This window comes from Camelus ferus, chromosome 31 (assembly GCF_009834535.1).
Source record: "Camelus ferus isolate YT-003-E chromosome 31, BCGSAC_Cfer_1.0, whole genome shotgun sequence".
Classification (NCBI taxonomy): domain Eukaryota; kingdom Metazoa; phylum Chordata; class Mammalia; order Artiodactyla; family Camelidae; genus Camelus; species Camelus ferus.
Window position 1 is genome coordinate 14,009,404 of NC_045726.1, and position 19,739 is coordinate 14,029,142.

Below are 19,739 nucleotides of genomic sequence, written 5' to 3' on the forward strand. Positions count from 1 at the left end.
CTCATTAAAGACAAAAATTCTGGCTTACATAGTCTCTAATATTGGAACAGTATCAAATTATTTGAAGGATACTGTAGGAAATGTTATTCTAAAAAGAAACAAGGTGGAGTTCTAGAGACTGACCTTAATCATGCAAAATCATTAAATTTCTTGCTGTTTAATCTCTATGCAAAGGGCCAACTCTGACCCTAAGAAATGAAAGCCACTTATCAGTGCTTCCTTTGATGTACTGGCCAAGGCAAAAACCAGTACCTTGCTTGCTCATTGTTCCAGACCCAATATCAGCTTAATGACAGCAATTCCCCATGGTTAGCATTCTTTGCTGTTCTAGGGGTAATTTTCGAGGAGGCATTTGTCTTGAACCTAAATGAAAAGAGGCAGTGCCTCATGACAGCCAAAAAAGATGAAAAAATGAATAAGCAGCTTTAATTACTGAAATTTACCCTAACTTCCATAATAAGGGACTGAAGGTTAAACATATAGGCACCAGACTGAGAACCTGGCAAATAATCATCACTTACCAAACCAAATCGAAGCACTGAGCCCTTTAAGCTGCTCTGTACAAGCAGAAGCCCAAATACAGTCCTTTTGAGCTGCCCGTCAGTCTGTTTAGGAAACTCACCTTCGATTTGGGATCCCTTCCACTAAATCGGACTTTCTCCTAAAAGGGTCAGGAAGGCAGTCCTTAAAACCGTGATACTTCAGAATTGCTGTTCTCCTCACCTCATAAAACTTTTTTAAGGAGCCCACCAGGCACAGCTTCAGGCTATCCACAATCTCCTGATGCGGCATCTGGAACACCACTCGGGAATACCATTTTGTAAGGGTGCTGGGGCAGAGGCGGTGAAGAGAGAGAGAGAACGAGAGAAAGATGAACATACATTCACAGAGGAAGGCCCACAGTCTGATGTCAGCACACACAGGCTTCTCTATGCACCAAACAACAAGTACTAGCAAATTCCTTTATGTTACATATAAAAACACATATTGATGAAGGAAAAAGATATATGTAAGCCATCCACAGACTGTAAAAATAAAAATAACTGGATATTTGCTACAAAACTACTTATAATTGAAAAAATTTAACAACCTACATATCCACCAACAGAGGACTAGTTAAATAAATAGTGCTGTAGCGTATAATAAATCCCATGCAGCAGTTAAAAAGAATTGGTTGGGATTTATTGGTATTGATACGGGAAAATGTACAGTTTAAGAAGATGAGGAACAGTATACACAGTAATATGGCGGGTGTGTGTGTATATACATCGGCTACCTATATGTGTTAATACACGCATAAAAGAGTATCTCAAATATATATACATACATCAAACCTTAGGTGGTGGTTAATAAAAGATGGACCATGAAGAAATTTCACTTTGCATGAGTGTATTTTACAATCAGAAAAAACAAACAAATAAATAAAACCCCTCACTTCTTGGGGGGAATAAAACACCACCACCAAGACACAGACCCCATTCTGAAAGAGATTACACTGCAGTCACGGAACAAACTTACCCATGTGATGAGTTTCATAAATAGACTGCACAAATTAACATCACAGGAAGGTAGAGAAGGAAGGAATTTAGTATACTTTTACCTAATATGTAGAAGCATATTTTTATTCTAATTCATAAAAGCATAATTTTACTACAATATGCAATATTCAAAAGATTTGCTGGCTTTACAATAAGATCAGGTATTAAAATAAGGAAACCAAACACAGCGGAGCCAGGAGTAGCACTTACAGATTGATGCTCGCGACGAAGCCGACCACGGAGCGCATGCCTCTGCTGGGGTCATGGTAAACATCCATTCCGATCACCATTAATTGTTTCTGGGTTAGAAAACAAAAGCAAACCAAGACGCCCAAGCAATCCATCACCCCATCTTTAATTGCTACCTCAACCCCAAAGCAACATATGAAAGTAAGTTCTGGGAAAGGAAGAGAAAGAGCGTAAACAACTTGACACTTTTTAAACACTAAGTCAGAGGTCCCGGCCAGCGACTGGTAAACTTTCTGTAGCGCACTAGAGAGTAAATATCTTAGGCCCTGTGAGTCGCACAGGCCCTGGAGGAACCATCCAATTCTGCCATCACAGCACACAAGCAGCCACAGACAGAACGTAGAGGAGTGTGGCTACGTCCCAATAAAACCGCACTGAAGGACACTGAAAGCTGATTTCATACAGTTTTCATGTGTCAGGAGATACTAGTCTTGGTTTTATTTTTTTCAACCATTTAAAATGTGAAAACCATTCTCAGCTTGTGGGCTACACAGAAACAATAAGCCTATGAAGCACTGAGAATAAGGAAAACTAGGAAAGAAGCGAGGCAGGACTCTCTGGAGAGCAGAACCGAATGAAGACGTATCCTGCATCACTCACCAGAGGAATATCCACTCCCCAGAGCTCACCACCCAATTTACAGTTAATCTGAAGTAAAATCTTCTGGGCCACGCTCCGAAGCCTGGCGGGCTGACCAATGGTTCGGACGTTGATGACCTATAATGGAGGGACCAAAAGGTGTGGGGAAGGAGGCCACTGTCAACCTCTCAGACAATGCAAACAATTCTGAAGCGAATACTACATTTGTTTGAGAAACTCTCGTTTGCAGGTAACACACTTTACACTAATAGTTCTAATTCTAGTTTCTAGTCAGGCATGTGCGCACACACAACACAAACCAAAACCAAAAACAACCAACAAAAACTTTCAAAACCATCTCATGCAGACTAAAAATAATTTTTAACCTCCATAGGAAAACCAGCATTCCCCTTTCAAAGTGAAGCCTATACGCTCAGAACCCAGTCACGTGAAACCACCTGGCAGCTCACCTCTGAACAAGCCAAAGCACTCATCTGGGAACACGAAAGCAGCATTTACAAAGGGCTTCTGCCTTCGCCAGGTTACGCTAATAGGGCAGGCTTCACCAGGTGGGACTACATACACGCGCTTCTAATAGTTACGTTAGAACATGTGTTCTTTCTGAACACATGTACCCCTCTTTCCCAAGCCTCAGGGGAGGCTAGAGTTTCCACCTGCGCCTCCTGCCCAACTCCCACTCACCTGCGAAGGCACGGGAGTCTGCACACAGCACAGCTTTTTTATGGCCCCATAGAGATCGTCACGTGTGCTCATGATGATGCAAACAACCATCTGTATCTTCCCCTTGAGGAGACAAAGTACATGTAAGTCTGGCTTTGGAACTCAGGGGACCTTGGTAGGGCTCCATTCAGGGGTAGCTGGAGAGTCTGTAAAGCCACAAGACCTTCAGGGTAGAGCGGGGACTGAAATAAAGATGGTGGACATTCCAACACAGAAAAAGGTCCTTGAACCTGAGTGGACATTTGCTGGGTTCCAGGTTTCTTTGCATAGCTATGTAGTATGTTTCCATAAATTACCTAGCTGATCCTGATTACCTGATTTATTTACTAGAAGACTTAAGATGCCTGGAAAAGAACTACGCTTAAAAATATGCAAAGGTTTCTTATTATCTGATGATTTCAATTCCCTACAATGCTTTTTACCACTCTCTTTAGTAAATTTATTACATTCCTGCCACAGAACTTTAAATGAGGAAACACGGAATGCAACACCAGAAGAAAGGCTTCAGAGCCAAATGCAGAGGAAATGATGCTATTGCCAAATTCATAAGGCTGCCAAATCCTAACTCTAGTTAGGAGACAGAATGATATTGTAAGCAGTGTATCTCGTATCAGCATCTTCTACTGCTCACTGCTTAAGAGCTCTAATATTAAAAAAGGAGGATCTTTCAAATTCTGAATAAAGAAAAGTGGCGCACAAGTGGAATAAAGTTGTCAACCCTTTATGCCAGAAATGGAAACCAACAGTATACTATTCCAAGTCAAGATTAGTTTTAGATTAAGACGTCTCAGAGGACACATATTCCAGCAATCACATCAAAGAACTTCCAAAGTCACGTAGAATGCAGGCTGCATGCTGGGAGCCTACAGGATGATCTAGGAAACAGATGTGGTTTTTTAGTCCCTATAATGATTTACAAGTCTCTGTTAAATTAACACCTCAACTGAGGGAGGTACACACACATGCAAATCTAGATTTTTGGCTTCTATTGAAAAACAAACAAATTAAAACTCAATTTGACAATGCTGGGCTGTTGTCTGCAGTCATGGGGTTTACTCTCTAGTTCAGCACAGTCCCCTCCTCGCCCACTTCACTTGTTTGTGTTACTCATCTGGCTCCTGTAGACATCTGAGTTTATGACCCCTAAACAAAGAGAATAATAAAACAGAATGCCCTGAAGATGGCAGAGAGATAACAAGACCAATATGAGTAAACATTATGAATGAAACTCATATCCATGCTGCATGAAAACTGTTGGCTGCTGGCAGTACACTCTCATAAAGATAACATGCGAAGTTGTGAGATGAGGGAAATGATGTACTAACCCGGGTTTTTCTTTTGAAAACAAAGCAGAATTCATCAATGATCAGGCCCAGAGGGAGGCCATGGCAGAGTACCAAGGCGTGGGAAGCCAGGAGGAAATTACAGAGAGAACAGGAGTGTGCTGCTACCGATGGCACACCCAGAGTGGTGGATCAAAAGAGAGAGGCATGATGCCAAGATAATCTATCTCGAGTACTGATCTCACAAGAACTGACTCTTTAGTTCAAGGATTAATTGTTTCCAAAAACTTCGTTCCGTCCTCCATCTTCTTCCTCTGTTTTATGTACAGACAGGTAAGAGCTGTAGCCCAGAACCACTGAGCTGCTGAATACTGTGACCCGCTCAGCTCCAGTGGTCCCATTCAGCTATCAGGACCAAGCTGATAGGCCTCCTGCCAAGTTCTTCACTGCAGCAAAACGAATCTTAAGCCAGACCGGACTGTGACAGCTCAGTACTGAATCATGCAAGACGGCACCTGGCCCAAGAAGCTGCTTTCTGAGCACAACGTGTTCTATATAGATAACGAACTGAAGTTAAGTCAGCTATTCTCTCAGCCAGTTACGTGAGGAACAGAACGCTATAGAGAGTGCCAACACAGAATGAGACAAGCAAAACCAACCAAAGGGCACGAAGACTACTTTGTTGGTTCAGTATTTCATGTGCACATGACTAACACACAGGTTCCTGGACATCATCAACAGCAGACCAATAGCCAAGATACTTTAGAATCAAGTATTCAAGTATGTCAGAAAAGGCATCTTGAAAATTTACTCAAATGAGGGGAGGGGCTAGCTCAAGTGGTAGAGCATGTGCTTAGCATACACAAGGTCCTGGGTTCAATCCCCAGTACCTCCTCTGAAAATAAGTAAGTAAACCTAATTACCTCCCCCCCAAAATAAAAATTTTTTTTTTTAAATTTACTCAAATGAAATTAATTTATTACCTCAACTCCCAGCATGGACTGAATGGTTCTGACATAGGTCTCTATGCGATCATCCTTCAGTTCCACCCAGGCTGGTGGGCTCATGTGCATGCCAATGGGGCCGGCTGTCTTCTCTAACATGGTCACCAGTTCTCGGGCCTGATCCATTGCTCTCTTTGGGTAAAACAGTGCCCAGAAATGCATGGGGACCTAGGAACAACCATGAACTATCTTTAGTACTTCCCACAACTTGAACACTCCAATTTCACACTCAGGAGATGTTATTCTGGAGAATAAACTGCTTTTCACTCTCTCTGCTTGAGTCCTGTCTTACCTAATGGCTATTACTAATATAGACGTGTATCGTAAGTAAACGGTGACACAGTCTTACGATGGAATACTACACAGCAATGCGAATCGAAGATCTCCAACTATACATAAGAATATGGATGAGACTCACCAACACAAGGTTGAAAAAATGAAGCCTGACATGAAAGAATATATACTGTTTGGTTTCCTGTATATATTAAGTACAAAAACAGCTGAAATAAATCAGTGCTGTTAGAGGTCAAAATAGTGGCTGTTCTCTGGCTGTATAAGGGTGAGAGGTAGGTGGTAACTAGGAGCATGGAGCAGTTTCTGGGGCACTGGTAAAATTGTTTCTCAACCCTCAGCATTCATTACATACGTTCATTTAACTTGGGAAAATACATCAAGCTATATAGTTACAAGTGTACTTTTAATTAAAATATGTTATATTCAATGAAATATATTCAATTCAATCAGAATACAATATATAAATATATTACATTTCAATAAAAAGTTTTAGAAACAAGTGTATGTACTTCATACATGGTCACAGAGACCAGGTTAGCCAAAAACATTTAAAAACAATTATATACCATTTTGTTCTTTGGTTGCTTTGCTGGGGGGCTGTTTTAATTTTACTTCTTTCATGGAAACCCTAGGGGAAAAGAGGAAGGAAAGAGAAACGACGAAGGAAGAACCAAGGGAGAGTGGGCAACAGGCTGGCACTGTGTGAATTACCATATCAATTTATTTCCTTGTCTGAAGTCTATAGTCAAGCAAGGGCTGACCTCTAACAACTCATCAACTTGCTTTTGTTTAACGGACCCCTGGTTAGCAAATAATTCAGGATGGGAATTCAGTTGATACTTTCTCTCTGGAAGAGGACACTAAATAATTCCTACTTCCTAATTTCCACACTTTTAGGAAGACTGGGCCTCTCTTTACCACCCCACAAGTCACTTACAGTCAAGATGGAAAGGTCTCTGGTTACTTCCTTAACCCAGTTTAGTTCCTGAGAAGTGATAAATGATGTATTTCTTAAGTTAATTCTCTCCATTGGCAGAACACGTCCTTCAATCTAAACAGGAAATAAAGTACCTATGACATGAACCATCTGCAAACACTATTTAGAAAAACACTGATTCTGTTCTGAGGCCTGGTTAACGCCACTGTATAGACCTGTCCCTGTTACAACTTCTGAGAATGGCAGAAAAATACAACTGCTAGCAATGAGAGTCGATGTCAATAAAACCCTGGACACACACAGATGAAATTCTGATAGGCCCTGCTCTTTAATTAGTGAAGCTTCCAACATGGTCTCCCAAGAAAGGGATTTGAAAACACTGTCTCTTTAGAACCAGGGATGCATGTAAAATACCTATAATTTCAAGGTGAACATGAAAATAGTCTTTAAACATATTTTAAGGGGAAACTTGAGTGTAGATTAAAGGTAAAATTTCTTAATAAGGCTAAACATAAACTACTATTATATTTTATACAAAAGCAGGAAAAAAGCATAAAGATAATGAAAGACCACATTAAAGTCAAGAATAATAAATCAATTAGATCTAAACATCCAAAAATAGGAAGATAACTAAGTTGATGACATATCAAAATGATAGATGTTTTGCAATCATTAAAAATCACTTTCTAATTGCATTTAATATAATCCTGTTTTGTAAAAAATAAATAGTAATGTATACATTATAAAAACTGAATGAGTCCACATTTAGTAAAGACTATCTCTGGGGGAAGGGTAATTATGGAGGATTTTTACTATGAGCTCTACTTGCTTTCTTAAAAAAGCAACAAATACTTATTTTATCTATAATCAAAAAATTTTGATGATTTTCTTTTTTTAAATTTTTTAAAAATCTTTTTCTTTAGGGGAAGAGGTTATTAGGTTTGTTTATTTACATATTTTTTAAGTGGAGGTACTGGGTATTGAACCCAGGACCTTGCATATGCTAGGCAGGCACTCTACCACTGAGCTATCCCCTTCCCTTGATGATTTTCTTAATATTATAAAAGTCTAACATAAATAACAACAATAACCATAATAGCAAGAACAGAAGGAATCAGATTCACCCTATGCTTATAAAAGTAAAAAATGGTTGAAACTTTCTAGACAGCAATTGGCAACATATAATAAAAGTACTAAAAACATAAATGTCCCCTGACCTAACAATTCACCTCTATTCATCTGACTATGAAAATAACACATGCAAAGACTTGGTTATAAAGATGTTCACTGAACCACCATTTATAATAGGAAAGTACTAAATTCAATTTGAATGTAAAAGAACAGGAAATTATTAATAAAATGAAATATCTGGTAGTAATCAAAATATTTAGAAAAATATTAAATGACAAAAAAAAATTCTGAAAAAATTGAGGAAAAAAGGAAACCATTTGAATACTTACTGCATGTGAGTATATGTATAGGGACATATACAAAGACAAAAAACACTGAAGGGTATGTACCAAAACGCTCACAGTGGTTATTCTGGTAAAGCAAGATTATAGATAAACTTTTTTCTTCTTTGGTTTAAGTTTTCTTTATCTTCAAATAATGTTTAACGACATGAACACATCACATGTTCAAGACATAATATTAAATGAAAATAAAATACAAAGCCATATATAGTCTAATCATAATTTTATAAGGAAAAGATTCATCCTCATATAAAAAAAGTTTAGGGAAATTAAATACATTGAAAATATTACCTTTTATATGTCTAAAACAAATCACAAAGACATTATCTTTGGGTGATGAAACTATTAATGCTTTTATTTCCTTCTTTATGTTTTTCTAAAGTACCCACATCTTCCTTATTGACTATCCATTATTTTTACTAAAAAACAGACACAATTTTTAAAAAGTCAATTCAGAAAGAAAAAAACAAAACAAAACAAAACAAAAAAGAGGAGGAGTCAGTTCAGAGTGCAAGAGAATAGAGAAAAAATAGAATTGATTATTTTGGTATAACCTAGAAAGAAAAGTAAACAGTAATAAAAGCTAGTATTTACTGAGCACTTGGTATTATGCAAAAGATTTTACCATTTAATTCTTTTAACTCAATCATTATCATCATTTTACAAATAAAGAAACTAAGAGATGCTAAGCAATTTGCTGCAAGTAACCAAGATGGAAAGTGGTAGAACTGAGATTCAAAGCCAAGTAAGCTGACTGCAAAGGCCAAGGACTTCGCCACCACCCATGAGGCTTCTGCACAATGAATCACGCTGCACAAAATACAACAGAGTGGCCTTGGGAAAACTGCAGACAGAAAGGGTCATGAGAAAATCAGAATGTGTTAAGTCTGAGACTTTAGCCTACAGAAAGAATGACAGTAGTATATTCAAAGAAACAAAAGTTAATTACTGGGAAAGGGGGGAAAAAAAAAACTCGGGAGGGAAAAAAAGAAAAGGAAAGGAACAAGACATACAGAACTTCAAGAACAATTTGGGTTGGAAAACTAAAAATGAGGTAAATTTTAAGTCAATATTCCTTTTACTATCTATCTGGAAATTAACAGCTCAAATTGTGGGAAATACAGATGAAAATCTGAGAGATACCTGTAAATTAAGTCAAGGAAATTCAAGTATTATGACTAGGACCCCCCACAAGGTATAATAATAAAGTAAAAACTGCAAAATAAAGAATGTAGGAAGCTATCACCTAGTCTTACAAAGCTCTAAAATCCTTGGTTAATGCTGTTTCCTACCCATCATATTTCCGGGTTTACCTTATGCACATCCTTCTGTAGAGAGAGTCCCCAGCGTGTCAGCTCATTGTTGGCGGTCTCATTTTTTGAAATTTTCTGTAGCAAGCATTCTAAAGCATTATGGTGCTGTTTGGGGCTCAGGTTGATCTGCTGGGTCAAATCCTAAACAGAATTACAATGGAGATACTAAGCTACTACTTTCTTCAGTATGAAGTTAAAGAAACCCCAATGCATAAAACATACTTACAGAAAACATTCCCATTGAAATCTGCAGAAATTTAAAAATATCTCCAAGAACTTTAATATCTCATGAATGTAACTGAAAAATTGTGCTCTACACTGAAATTTGACACAACATTGTAAAATGATTATAAATCAATAAAATGTTAAAAAAAATCTCATGAATGTGAATAAGGTTAAAATTTTAATCATAAAAGTAAGAATTTTAAATGCCATTATTTCTTTCTCCATCATGACATCTAAGTCTTACTCTCTTTCTCAACGCCATGTAAGGGGGGTTGATTAAACCTACTTAATACCTGGGGGGAACACTGTCCTGTGCCAGGCATTTAGATAAACATAACAGAATGGAAAAACACATCCAGTCTTACACTTAACGTCATATTATACTAGCCATTTAATGTCACCATAAGATGTTTTTCGTCCACTGTGTGGCCCCTAATAAGTGCTCAATATTTATTGTTGAATGAATACTAACAGGTATGTATGAAGATTCTGAATCACATAAATGAGCTCTTTCTTTATTCTTCTGGGACTAATGAACCGTACAGCTGTTGCTCCCAGTGTGGCAGTCATTTGGGTCAGTGAGTCTATGGGGCTATGTAAGATAGCTCTGTGATCATAAAACCATTAGGCAACTGGGAGTTGTAAGAAAGGAGCCTTGACCTACATATTAAAAGCAGAAGTATCAGAAGGTAAACATGAAAAAAATCTCTTACAGGAATTCTGAGCTTCACTTCAGCTCTTTATGATGTTGCTAAAAAGGGGTGTGGTATAGCTCAAGTGGTAGAGCACATGCTTAGCAAGCACAGGGTCCTGGGCTCAACCCCCAGAACCCCCAGTACCTCCATTAAATTAATAAATAAGTAAAAAACCTAATTATCTCCCTCCCACAAAAAATAGAAATAAATCATGTTGCTAAAAATAATACATGGCATCTGAGACAAGCCCCGGGGTTTGGAACTAAGACAGACAAGGACTGGGAGAGGGAGGCAGCAAAGCAGCACTGGGGGGAAGCCCCGAGCAGGCAGTGTGGAGGTGAAGCCCTGGGGGTCTGGACGCACCTGCTGCACACATCTCTGCCTCCCAACTATTTCTTACGAGAATGTGCCCAACACAAGACTTTAAGACATTCTGAGCCCACAGAGTGAACTTGTATTTTTTAATCTCATCCTTTACTTGCTGACTTTTTGCTACATAATCTCCTCCATCCCTTGAAATAAACTGAAGGTTTACAGAAATGTTAGAAATATTCAGTCCGCTCAAAGAACTTCATTTAAGGTTATATGACCAGTTTAATGTCATCCATCTGACTGGTGAGGATAACGACAGAATTATTTGTTTCCTTTAACCTTATTATCCAGTTGTTCTACTGTTCTAACAACCTTCCAAGGGGAGGTTTTTTGTTTTTTGTTAATGGAAGTACTGGGGACTGAACCCAGGACCTTGTGCATGGCTAAGCACGCGCTCTACCACTGAAGCTATATCCACCACCCCTCCAAAGTAAGTTCTGATTGGCTTTTTAACTGTGTGAGAAGGGATATGATGATGCTTTACAGAGAGGAAAAATGGACCTGTCCAAGTGACGATGCAAGCCTGGCTCAGTTCTAACTGCATCTATCAAAAAGGTCTTTGGTTCAAAACAGGAATTTCTTACCTTCATGGCTCTAAAGTCCTTCTTCATCTTCTCAGGGATTCCAGTCATGTAGGAAAGCTCAGGCAGCAGCAGGATTTCACCTTTCAGCAGCTTTGAAGTGAGAACAGAGAGGAAAAGTAAGGCAGTAAAGGAGGATCGTGTCCTCTGACAGGTACACGACCCGCCGTGCCCAGAGCGGGTCCTGCAGGAGTATAACCAGCATACTAGAGAACACAAAACCCCCGAGAAGAGGACAGGAGACACTACAACTGTTTCACTCTTTCCCCCCTCAAGTCACTATAGCTTACACGAGGTAAAGAGAAAGATATTCAAATTGTCAAAAGGAGAGCAGAAACTAGAAAAACTAAAAAATCTTGTTCCACTTGGGCACCCAGATAAGCTAAGACAATACACCCTATCACCTGGTGCTTCCATCTCATCTTACCTACTGATCTTCAGTCTACACTGATGACAGAGGAGTCAGGTGTCAAGGCACTGCCCACCCCTAGCTCTGTTAAACTGTCTGTAACTTCCCTAATGGACCCAGTGTTTTAATCTTCTTTAGCAGCAAATTCTTATTCCTTAACCTAACTCGCTTGTATGGATGTTTACCTCCTCATTTAAGGGGACTGACTTCAAAAGCACCTCAGGCTAAAGCAGACACAAAACCCCGCCCAACTTTCCCCACCACTTTGCAGTCATAGCCCCAGGCCCCCAGGGCCATGAGGAAGGTGTGGAATGGCTGACAGATGAAGAATTTATGCTGGAAGTATAAGCCTGACACCCTCCACTCACCATCCCTTTGTTATTCTGTCTCTCGCTGGGCCTGTGGATCAGCAGTGGCTGGTCCTCTTCCTTTACTGTGATCCCATAGTTTTTGCTAAAGCAGGGTAGAGGCAGGGAAAAATGTCAAAAGCAGCATCACCATTCTTACTGCAACAGTCTGAGTCTCTTAACTAGGACCACGGTACACAATGTGCACCGTACCCTCTGTCAAGTATTCAGCAGAAACTCAACACAGCATATTTATAACTGGAAAAAGCAGGCTCACGTTAACGTTGCAATTTGAGCAGAAACAGGCTAATAATCCAGAAAAGAATTTGTTTAAAACTGCATTAGGTTAAAGGGCTTAGGCAACTAGAAAGGCAAAATGATAGTCAAATGATTAATGACTTGAATTTAATCTGTTTAACCAGACTTCTAACCAAAACAGCAAAGGAAATACAATTCAAAGCCTTGAGATTAATTTATGAAGTAACTTCCAAAAAGTACTAAAAGAAACGAGACTCTAAGGGCAGCAGATGCAGGTCAAATTCCACAAACAAGCTGGTCAATCTTGGGTGCATTATCAATCCAATCACTTTTGAAGTGTCCCGCTGTGTGCCACGGCGGAGCTCAGGGTCTTGCTAGAGAATGGTGGGCTACGTCCCCGCCACCCACACATCCAAGCCCAGCCTCTTCCCTCTACCTGTAGTATTCCAAGAATGTAATCTCCTTCCCATTGGACATCGTGAAGCTGTCTTTCGGAGTCTTATTCCAGTCCACATCATCAATACGATAGGTGCGATTGTTGTATCGGGTTATAATAATATTGCCAACCAGAAGCTTAGTGCACTCATCCTGGAAGTTTTCTTTGTTCTGCTGATACAAGGCATGCCTGTGGAAACAGACAAGAGGCTTTTGGATCATATGTGTATACATAGAGCAACATGAAAGGGGTAGGGGGTGCAAATAAATCCTTTTGGATTATGATCACAGGTATATAGCACGAGAAGCCTCTCAGTTGTCTCTTGTAAGAGACAGGACTCTCATCTCTTTTCTTTTTGACATTACCAAAAAAAAAAAAAAAGAGAGAGAGAGAGAGAAAGGATAAAAATAAAATTTAAAACAGCAACTTAATAAAATTAATTAAAAAATTAATAATTAATAAATTAATAAAATTCACTGTATTCCTTAAAATAGGGTCCTCTAATCATCAAAATAATTTGTATCATCATTATTAGGAGATAGTCTACAGAGGAGCAGTACAACATTCTTTGTATTTGTCCTTTCCAGCTGAAGGAAGAAATTACAACCACCTATCAGAAGGCAGCCCTGAAGGTGAAGACACTAAATATGAAGAGGTGAAAGGACTACAGACAAATGTACTCTAGAGGCGACCTCTGTAACAGAGCCACAACAAGGTACCCAGGGAAAGCACGTGTGGGCATGGGTAAGGAATCACGGGAAGTTTACAGAGGCAGCTGCCACTTGAAGGAGCAACCTGCCAGGCAGAGACACCTGGGCAGGGGAGTGAGTGACACCCCAGGCAGAGGTATGCAGGGGACAATCGGATCAGGGAATGGGGAGGGCAAGGAGATGAAAAAGGGTCAGAAGATGGTCACTGTAGGCTGAGACAGGCAGTGACAGTTATGAATTCCCCTGTGGGTCAAGGATTAGAACCTGGACTTTTTTCTGTGAGTCACTGTCACTCAAAGTGCACTCCTCAGGACCACTGATCCCTTGAGAGGTCATGAGGGGGTGACAATGATTCTACCATCAAAAAAGTTGAGTCCATGCTGCATATTATAACCCCTTCTTAGAGATTCACAACATACACTGTCACTCAGGCTGCTAAAGAAGAGAAACATATTTAGTTTCATTTACCTCCAATTTATTGAACCACGGACTCCTCCCTCCCTTTTCACTTTTAGCTCACTGAACATCTATCACCATTCTGGGCAATTAGTATCCTGCAGAACTTGCTGCAGTAAGTGATGAAAAACCACTGGACACCTGAAACAGTTCAACACTGACTATAGACCCTGGGGCCAAAGCCTGGGTTCAGATCTTGACTCTGCCACTTACTAGCCTGTGAGACTTTGAGCGAGTTACTTAACCTCTTTGTGCCTCAGTTTCCCCATGCGAAAGCAGAGGCAGAAAAACGCACCTAACTCACAGTGTTGTTAAGAGAACTCAATGACTTTATACATATAAAGCACTTAGAACACAAAGTTGCGCTTTGAAATAAGGTTAGCGATTTTATTTCAGATCATTTCATAATTTTTTGCTTCCTATTTACATACTTTTATTCATCAATACATATCTTATGTTTATGTCTAACTCACCACTGTCTATTAAATGCATGCAACATTGTAGAAAACTCAATTAAAAGTATTTTTAATCAAACCATTCAACTATGTTAATGGTTGCATGATACCATTTCACTAAGTGGAGGGTACATTAATTCACGGGTCTTTTACTTTTCAAGTAACAGTTCTATTGTTTCACTCTCACAAATAATTCTGGATAAACATCTACAAAGATTCTTCTATATTTAAAATTGCTTGAGACAGACCTACAAGTGAGTTACTAGATTAACAGGTTAGAACTTTAAGGTCTTCGTAATGAAGGCCTAGTGGCATTAAAAATAATCTTTTAAAAATAAATTTCTTACTTTGAAATAATCATAAAATCAAAGGAAGCCGCAAAACTTACATAGAACTTCATGTACAGAACTGGCACTGGTTACGGTGTTGTTAACTAGACTGCAGACCTTACTCAGTTTTCACCATTTTTTGCATGTATTCATTTGTGTGTGTGTGGTTCTATGCAATTTTATCTCATTATACATTTGTATAGCTACCACCACTATCAGTCACAGAACTGTTCCATATCACCATAATAAAAGGAACTATTCCATGCTGTCCCATCACAGTCACACTCCTTCCCCTTCCCTGTCCACTGGAAACCACAAATCTATTTTCTACTGTAGCTCTGTCATTTTGAAAATACTATATAAATGGAACTTTATCAAGCAACTTTTTGCGACTGACATCTTTCATTAAGTGTAACGCCCCTGAGACCCACCCAGGCTAGTGTGCGCATCAGCAGCTCATTTGTTTTTATTGCTGAATAGTATTCCACTGCATGGAGGTAATAGTTTAACCATTCACCTGTTGAAGCGCTTTTTGGTTGTTTCCACTTTTTTGCTACTACAAGTAAAGCTGCTATGAATTGGTTTTAGGTGTGAACCTAAATTTTCACTTTCTGGGGAAAATGCCCAAGAGTGTGGCATGGTAAAGGGCATGTCTTATTTTATAAGTGCATGCTTAGTTTCACAAGGAACTGACAAAAAAGTCTCTGAAGTAGCTCAACCATTTTACATTCCCACACACAGTTTATGAAGAATAGTTTTTCTGTATCCTTAGCATTTGGTATTTTCACTATTTTTAATTTTAGTTACTCCAATACATGTGTACTGATAGCTCACTGCAGTTATGATTTGCATTTCCCTGATGGCTAATGATGTTAAACACATTTTCAAATACTTATTTACCTTCCAAATCATCTCTCTGGTGAAATGTCAGTTCATATGTTCTGTCCCTTTTCTTACTGAATCATTGTTTTTCTTTAATCTTTAATATGGTTTTGCTTTAAAAGTGTTACATAGTGCTTATAAAATAAAAATATTATAAAAGAAGAAATTGAACATGGTTTGTAATCCATTTTTCAAAGAGACCCACTTTCCCTCAAGCTTTTCTTAAATTTGTGAATACTATTAATTTCCCCCCAAAATGTATAATCATACCAGATATACTGTATTGCAACTTGATTTTTTAACATTTGTGATATGATTCCTGTAAACTACACATATTTCAGATGTACAATTTGATGACTTTTGATAGATGTAGCAACTTGATTTTTAACTTAACAATACAGTTTGGATAATCTTCCATGTAAATTCAAATACATAAGGTTCTTAGAACAAAGGACTACTTTCAAACCACTCATTTTAGATGCCAAAGAACTGAAATGACCTGCTTTGATTTTGACTTACGAAGAGAATTTAGTACAGGAATAATCTATGGATATAGCAATGTAATAATCACAAGAAATTAAAAATTTAGGTGTAATGATGACATTATGGGTTTTTTAATTGAAGTATGGCTGATTTACAATGTTGTGTTAGTTTCTGGTGTACAGCATAGGGATTCAGTTATGTGTGTGTACACACACACACATACACACACATACACACACACATACACACATATACACTCACATATACACACATACACACACATACACACACACACATACACACACACACACATATACATACAGAGAGAGAGAGAGAGAGAGGGAGAGATGTACATATTCTTTTTCAGATTATTTTCCATTACAGATTATTACAAGATATTGAACATAGTTCCCTGTGCTAGACAACAGGTCCTGGTAGTTCAGCAATTTGATATACAGTACTTTATATCTGCTAATTTCAAACTCCTAATTTATCCCTCCCCTCCCTTTCCCCTTTGGTAACCGTAAGTTTGTTTTCTGTGAGTCTACTTCTGTTTTGTAAATAAGTTCATTTATGTCATTTTTTAAGATTCCACACCTAAGTGATATCATATGATATTTGTCTTTCTCTGCCTGACTTACTTAACTTAGTATGATAATCTCTGGGTCCATTCATGTTGCTGCAAATGGCATTATTTCACTCTTTTTAAAGTAATATTCCATTGTATACATACATCACATATTCTTTATCCAGTCATCAGTCAATGGACATTTAGGTTGCTTTCATGTCTTGGCTATTATAAAATAGTGCTGCTATGAACACTGGGGGGCATATTTTCAAATTAGAGTTTTCTCTAGATATATTCCCATGAGTGGGATTGCTGGATCATATGGTAACTCTATTTTTAGTTTTCTAAGGAATTGACGTAGTTTTTTCCACAGTGATTGCACCAAATTACGTTCCCACCAACAGTCCCTCTTCTCTACATTCTCTCCAGCATTTATCATTCGTGGACTTTTTAATGGTGGCCATTCTGACCAGCATGACATGATATACGGTTATGCTTTACAATGGAGGCAATTTAGGACATAAATACTGAAATATTTGTGAAAAAATAAGACATCGTATTTGCTTCAAAATAATTCAGTTCAGCGGGGGGAATGGTATAAGATCCCATGAAACAAGGTGTTCATGAATCAATAATTGCTGAATTACAACATGGGAATGAAGGGGCTTATTATCTTATTCTCTCTACTTTCACATATGTTTAAAATTATTCATAACTAAACTTTAAAAAATGAAAAGTATGTAATAATAATTAAAATATAAATACAAATACTAGGAAGAGGAAAAAATTAGTTCAACACTGTTTTCTAACTGTGGAAAAGAAAAAAGAAAGTATAAAACAAAATATTGTAACAGTAATTCATATTTTCAATTGTGTTCAAAAGATTACTGAATCTATGAAAAGACAATTTGAGAGCAGTAGGGACTGCTTTAATGAGAAATAAAGCAAGACTGCAAACTGTTAGAAATTTTACCAAAGGTAATGGAGGCAGCAAATATTAGCCTGAAAAATCAAATTTATGAATTAAAAATTGAGCTTAGGAAATTGTTTTAGAACACTCTTTGACATAAATTTCAGCAGTTTTTTTTTCAAACCAGCTCCTAGAGTAATAAAAATATAGCAAAAATAAGCAATATGGGACCTAATTAAACTTAAAAGCTTTTGCACAGCAAATGAAACCATAAACAAAGCAAAAAAAAAAAAAAAAAAAAAAAAACAACTACAGAATGGGAAAAATATTTGCAAATAACACAACCGACAGCGGACAAATTTCCAAAATATACAAACAGCTAATACAGTTAATTAAAAGAAAAAAAAACAATCAAAAACTGGGGAAAAGATTTAAATAGGCATTTCTCCAAAGAAGACATCCTGATGGCCAACAGGCACATGAAAAGATGCTCAATACTACTAATTACTAGAGGAATGCAAATCAAAACTACAATGAGGTATCACCTTACATCAGTCAGAATGGTCATCATTAAAAAGTCTACAAATAATAAATGCTGGAGAGGGTGTAGAGAAAAAGGAACCCTCCTACACTGTTGGTGGGAATGTAAATTGGTGCAGCCACTATGGAGGACAATACAGAGATTCTTGAAAAAACTAAAAATAGACTTACCATATGATCCAGCAATCCCACTCCTGAGCATATATCCGGCAAAAACTTTACTTTGAAAAGACACGTGCTTTCCAATGTTCACAGCAGCACTATTTACAATAGCCAAGACATGGAAATAACCTACATGTCCATCAACAGATGACTGAATAAAGAGGATGTGGTATATATACACAATGGAATATTACTCAACCATAAAAAATAATGAAATATTGCCATTTGCAGCAACACGGACAGACCTAGAGAATATTATGCTTAGTGAAATAAGTCAAAGACAAATACTCTGTGATACCACTTATATGTGGAATCTAAAAAACAATACAAATGAATCTATACAGAAACAGACTCACAGACATAGAAAACAAACTTATGGTTACCAAAGAGGACAGGGAAGGGGAGGGGAACAAATTAGGAGTAAGGGATTAACAGATAGAAACTACTAAACATAAAATAGATAAGCAACAGGATTTACTGTATAGCATAGGGAATTATACCCAATATCTGTAACAACCTATAATGGAATATAATCCACAAAAAAAAAAGAAGAATCACTATGCTGCACAGGTGAAACTAACAAAATATTGCAAATCAACTATACTTCAATTAAAAAAAAGAAAGAAAAATGGATAGAATAACTTCCTAATCATTTAAAAAGTAAAACTATGAATTTAAGATTAATGTATAAGAAATTAAACCCTAAAACTGGATAAAAACAAATATTTATACACTCCTGGGAATAAAAAAAAAAATCACACAAACTTTGGAAAAGATGGATTGTTTTGTAGCCATGGTAACAAGTAGCCACAGGAACTAATTTTAAACCTGCTTAACTAATCTACATCAACTCAACAGCAAACACACTTTTGCAACCAACCCAACCAGTATCACCCCCTTTTCTGGAAATGAGGGAATAATAATCCAACAAGCATCCCAGCAAGTGCTACTCAATCAACAGTCTCACCAGAGCAGCAATGCTTCTACAGATCATGCTGACCTGTTTGCCCCGCGACAGCCTGCAGTCGGAACTGCACACTTCTCAGTGCTCCACGTAAGATCAGCAGTCTCTCACTGCAGTACGCAGTGAGTCAGCTTTCTGTTAGAGGTCTCATCATCCTCCACCAATTCTGGAGGTCTCCCCAAGATAACTGTGAGAACTCTTCCCAGGCAACATTCCAGGCAGTCTCAAAATCAACAAAACCACTCACTGGACCCTGTATGCTCAACTCTCCTTATCCTTCAGATCCGCTGACAAGTTTGTCGATCCCGACAGCCATCTGAGGTCTGACTGGTTTCATTAGGCTCTAGTTTCTTGTGTAATATTGACCTGTCAGTTCAGAAGTGCATTATCTGGTATACAATTAGACTTATTTTTGCTATTAACTTGATTATTCTCCATTTGCTTATTTTGCTTTTACTGGTGTTTGTCTACAAGCATAAAGTCTTCTTTCACATGTTTTTGTTTTGTCCTGGATTTCCTTGTCCCTATTAAATGTACAAGGGAGTGT

At 38.0% G+C, this 19,739-nt stretch overlaps 1 protein-coding gene across 1 annotated transcript in view; it reads right to left on the reverse strand.

The window, feature by feature from the left end:
• PIWIL2 (piwi like RNA-mediated gene silencing 2) overlaps positions 1-19,739 on the reverse strand; it is a 54,614-nt gene that overhangs the window by 12,819 nt on the left and 22,056 nt on the right. The window contains exons 11-20 of the mRNA XM_006180197.3: positions 12,734-12,922; positions 12,061-12,145; positions 11,287-11,376; positions 9,411-9,551; positions 6,626-6,739; positions 5,374-5,562; positions 3,069-3,170; positions 2,388-2,504; positions 1,749-1,837; positions 724-829 (exon numbers count right to left, since the gene is read on the reverse strand). Coding sequence (XP_006180259.1) covers positions 724-829; positions 1,749-1,837; positions 2,388-2,504; positions 3,069-3,170; positions 5,374-5,562; positions 6,626-6,739; positions 9,411-9,551; positions 11,287-11,376; positions 12,061-12,145; positions 12,734-12,922 — 1,222 coding nt within the window. The remainder of the gene's footprint in view (positions 1-723; positions 830-1,748; positions 1,838-2,387; positions 2,505-3,068; positions 3,171-5,373; positions 5,563-6,625; positions 6,740-9,410; positions 9,552-11,286; positions 11,377-12,060; positions 12,146-12,733; positions 12,923-19,739) is intronic.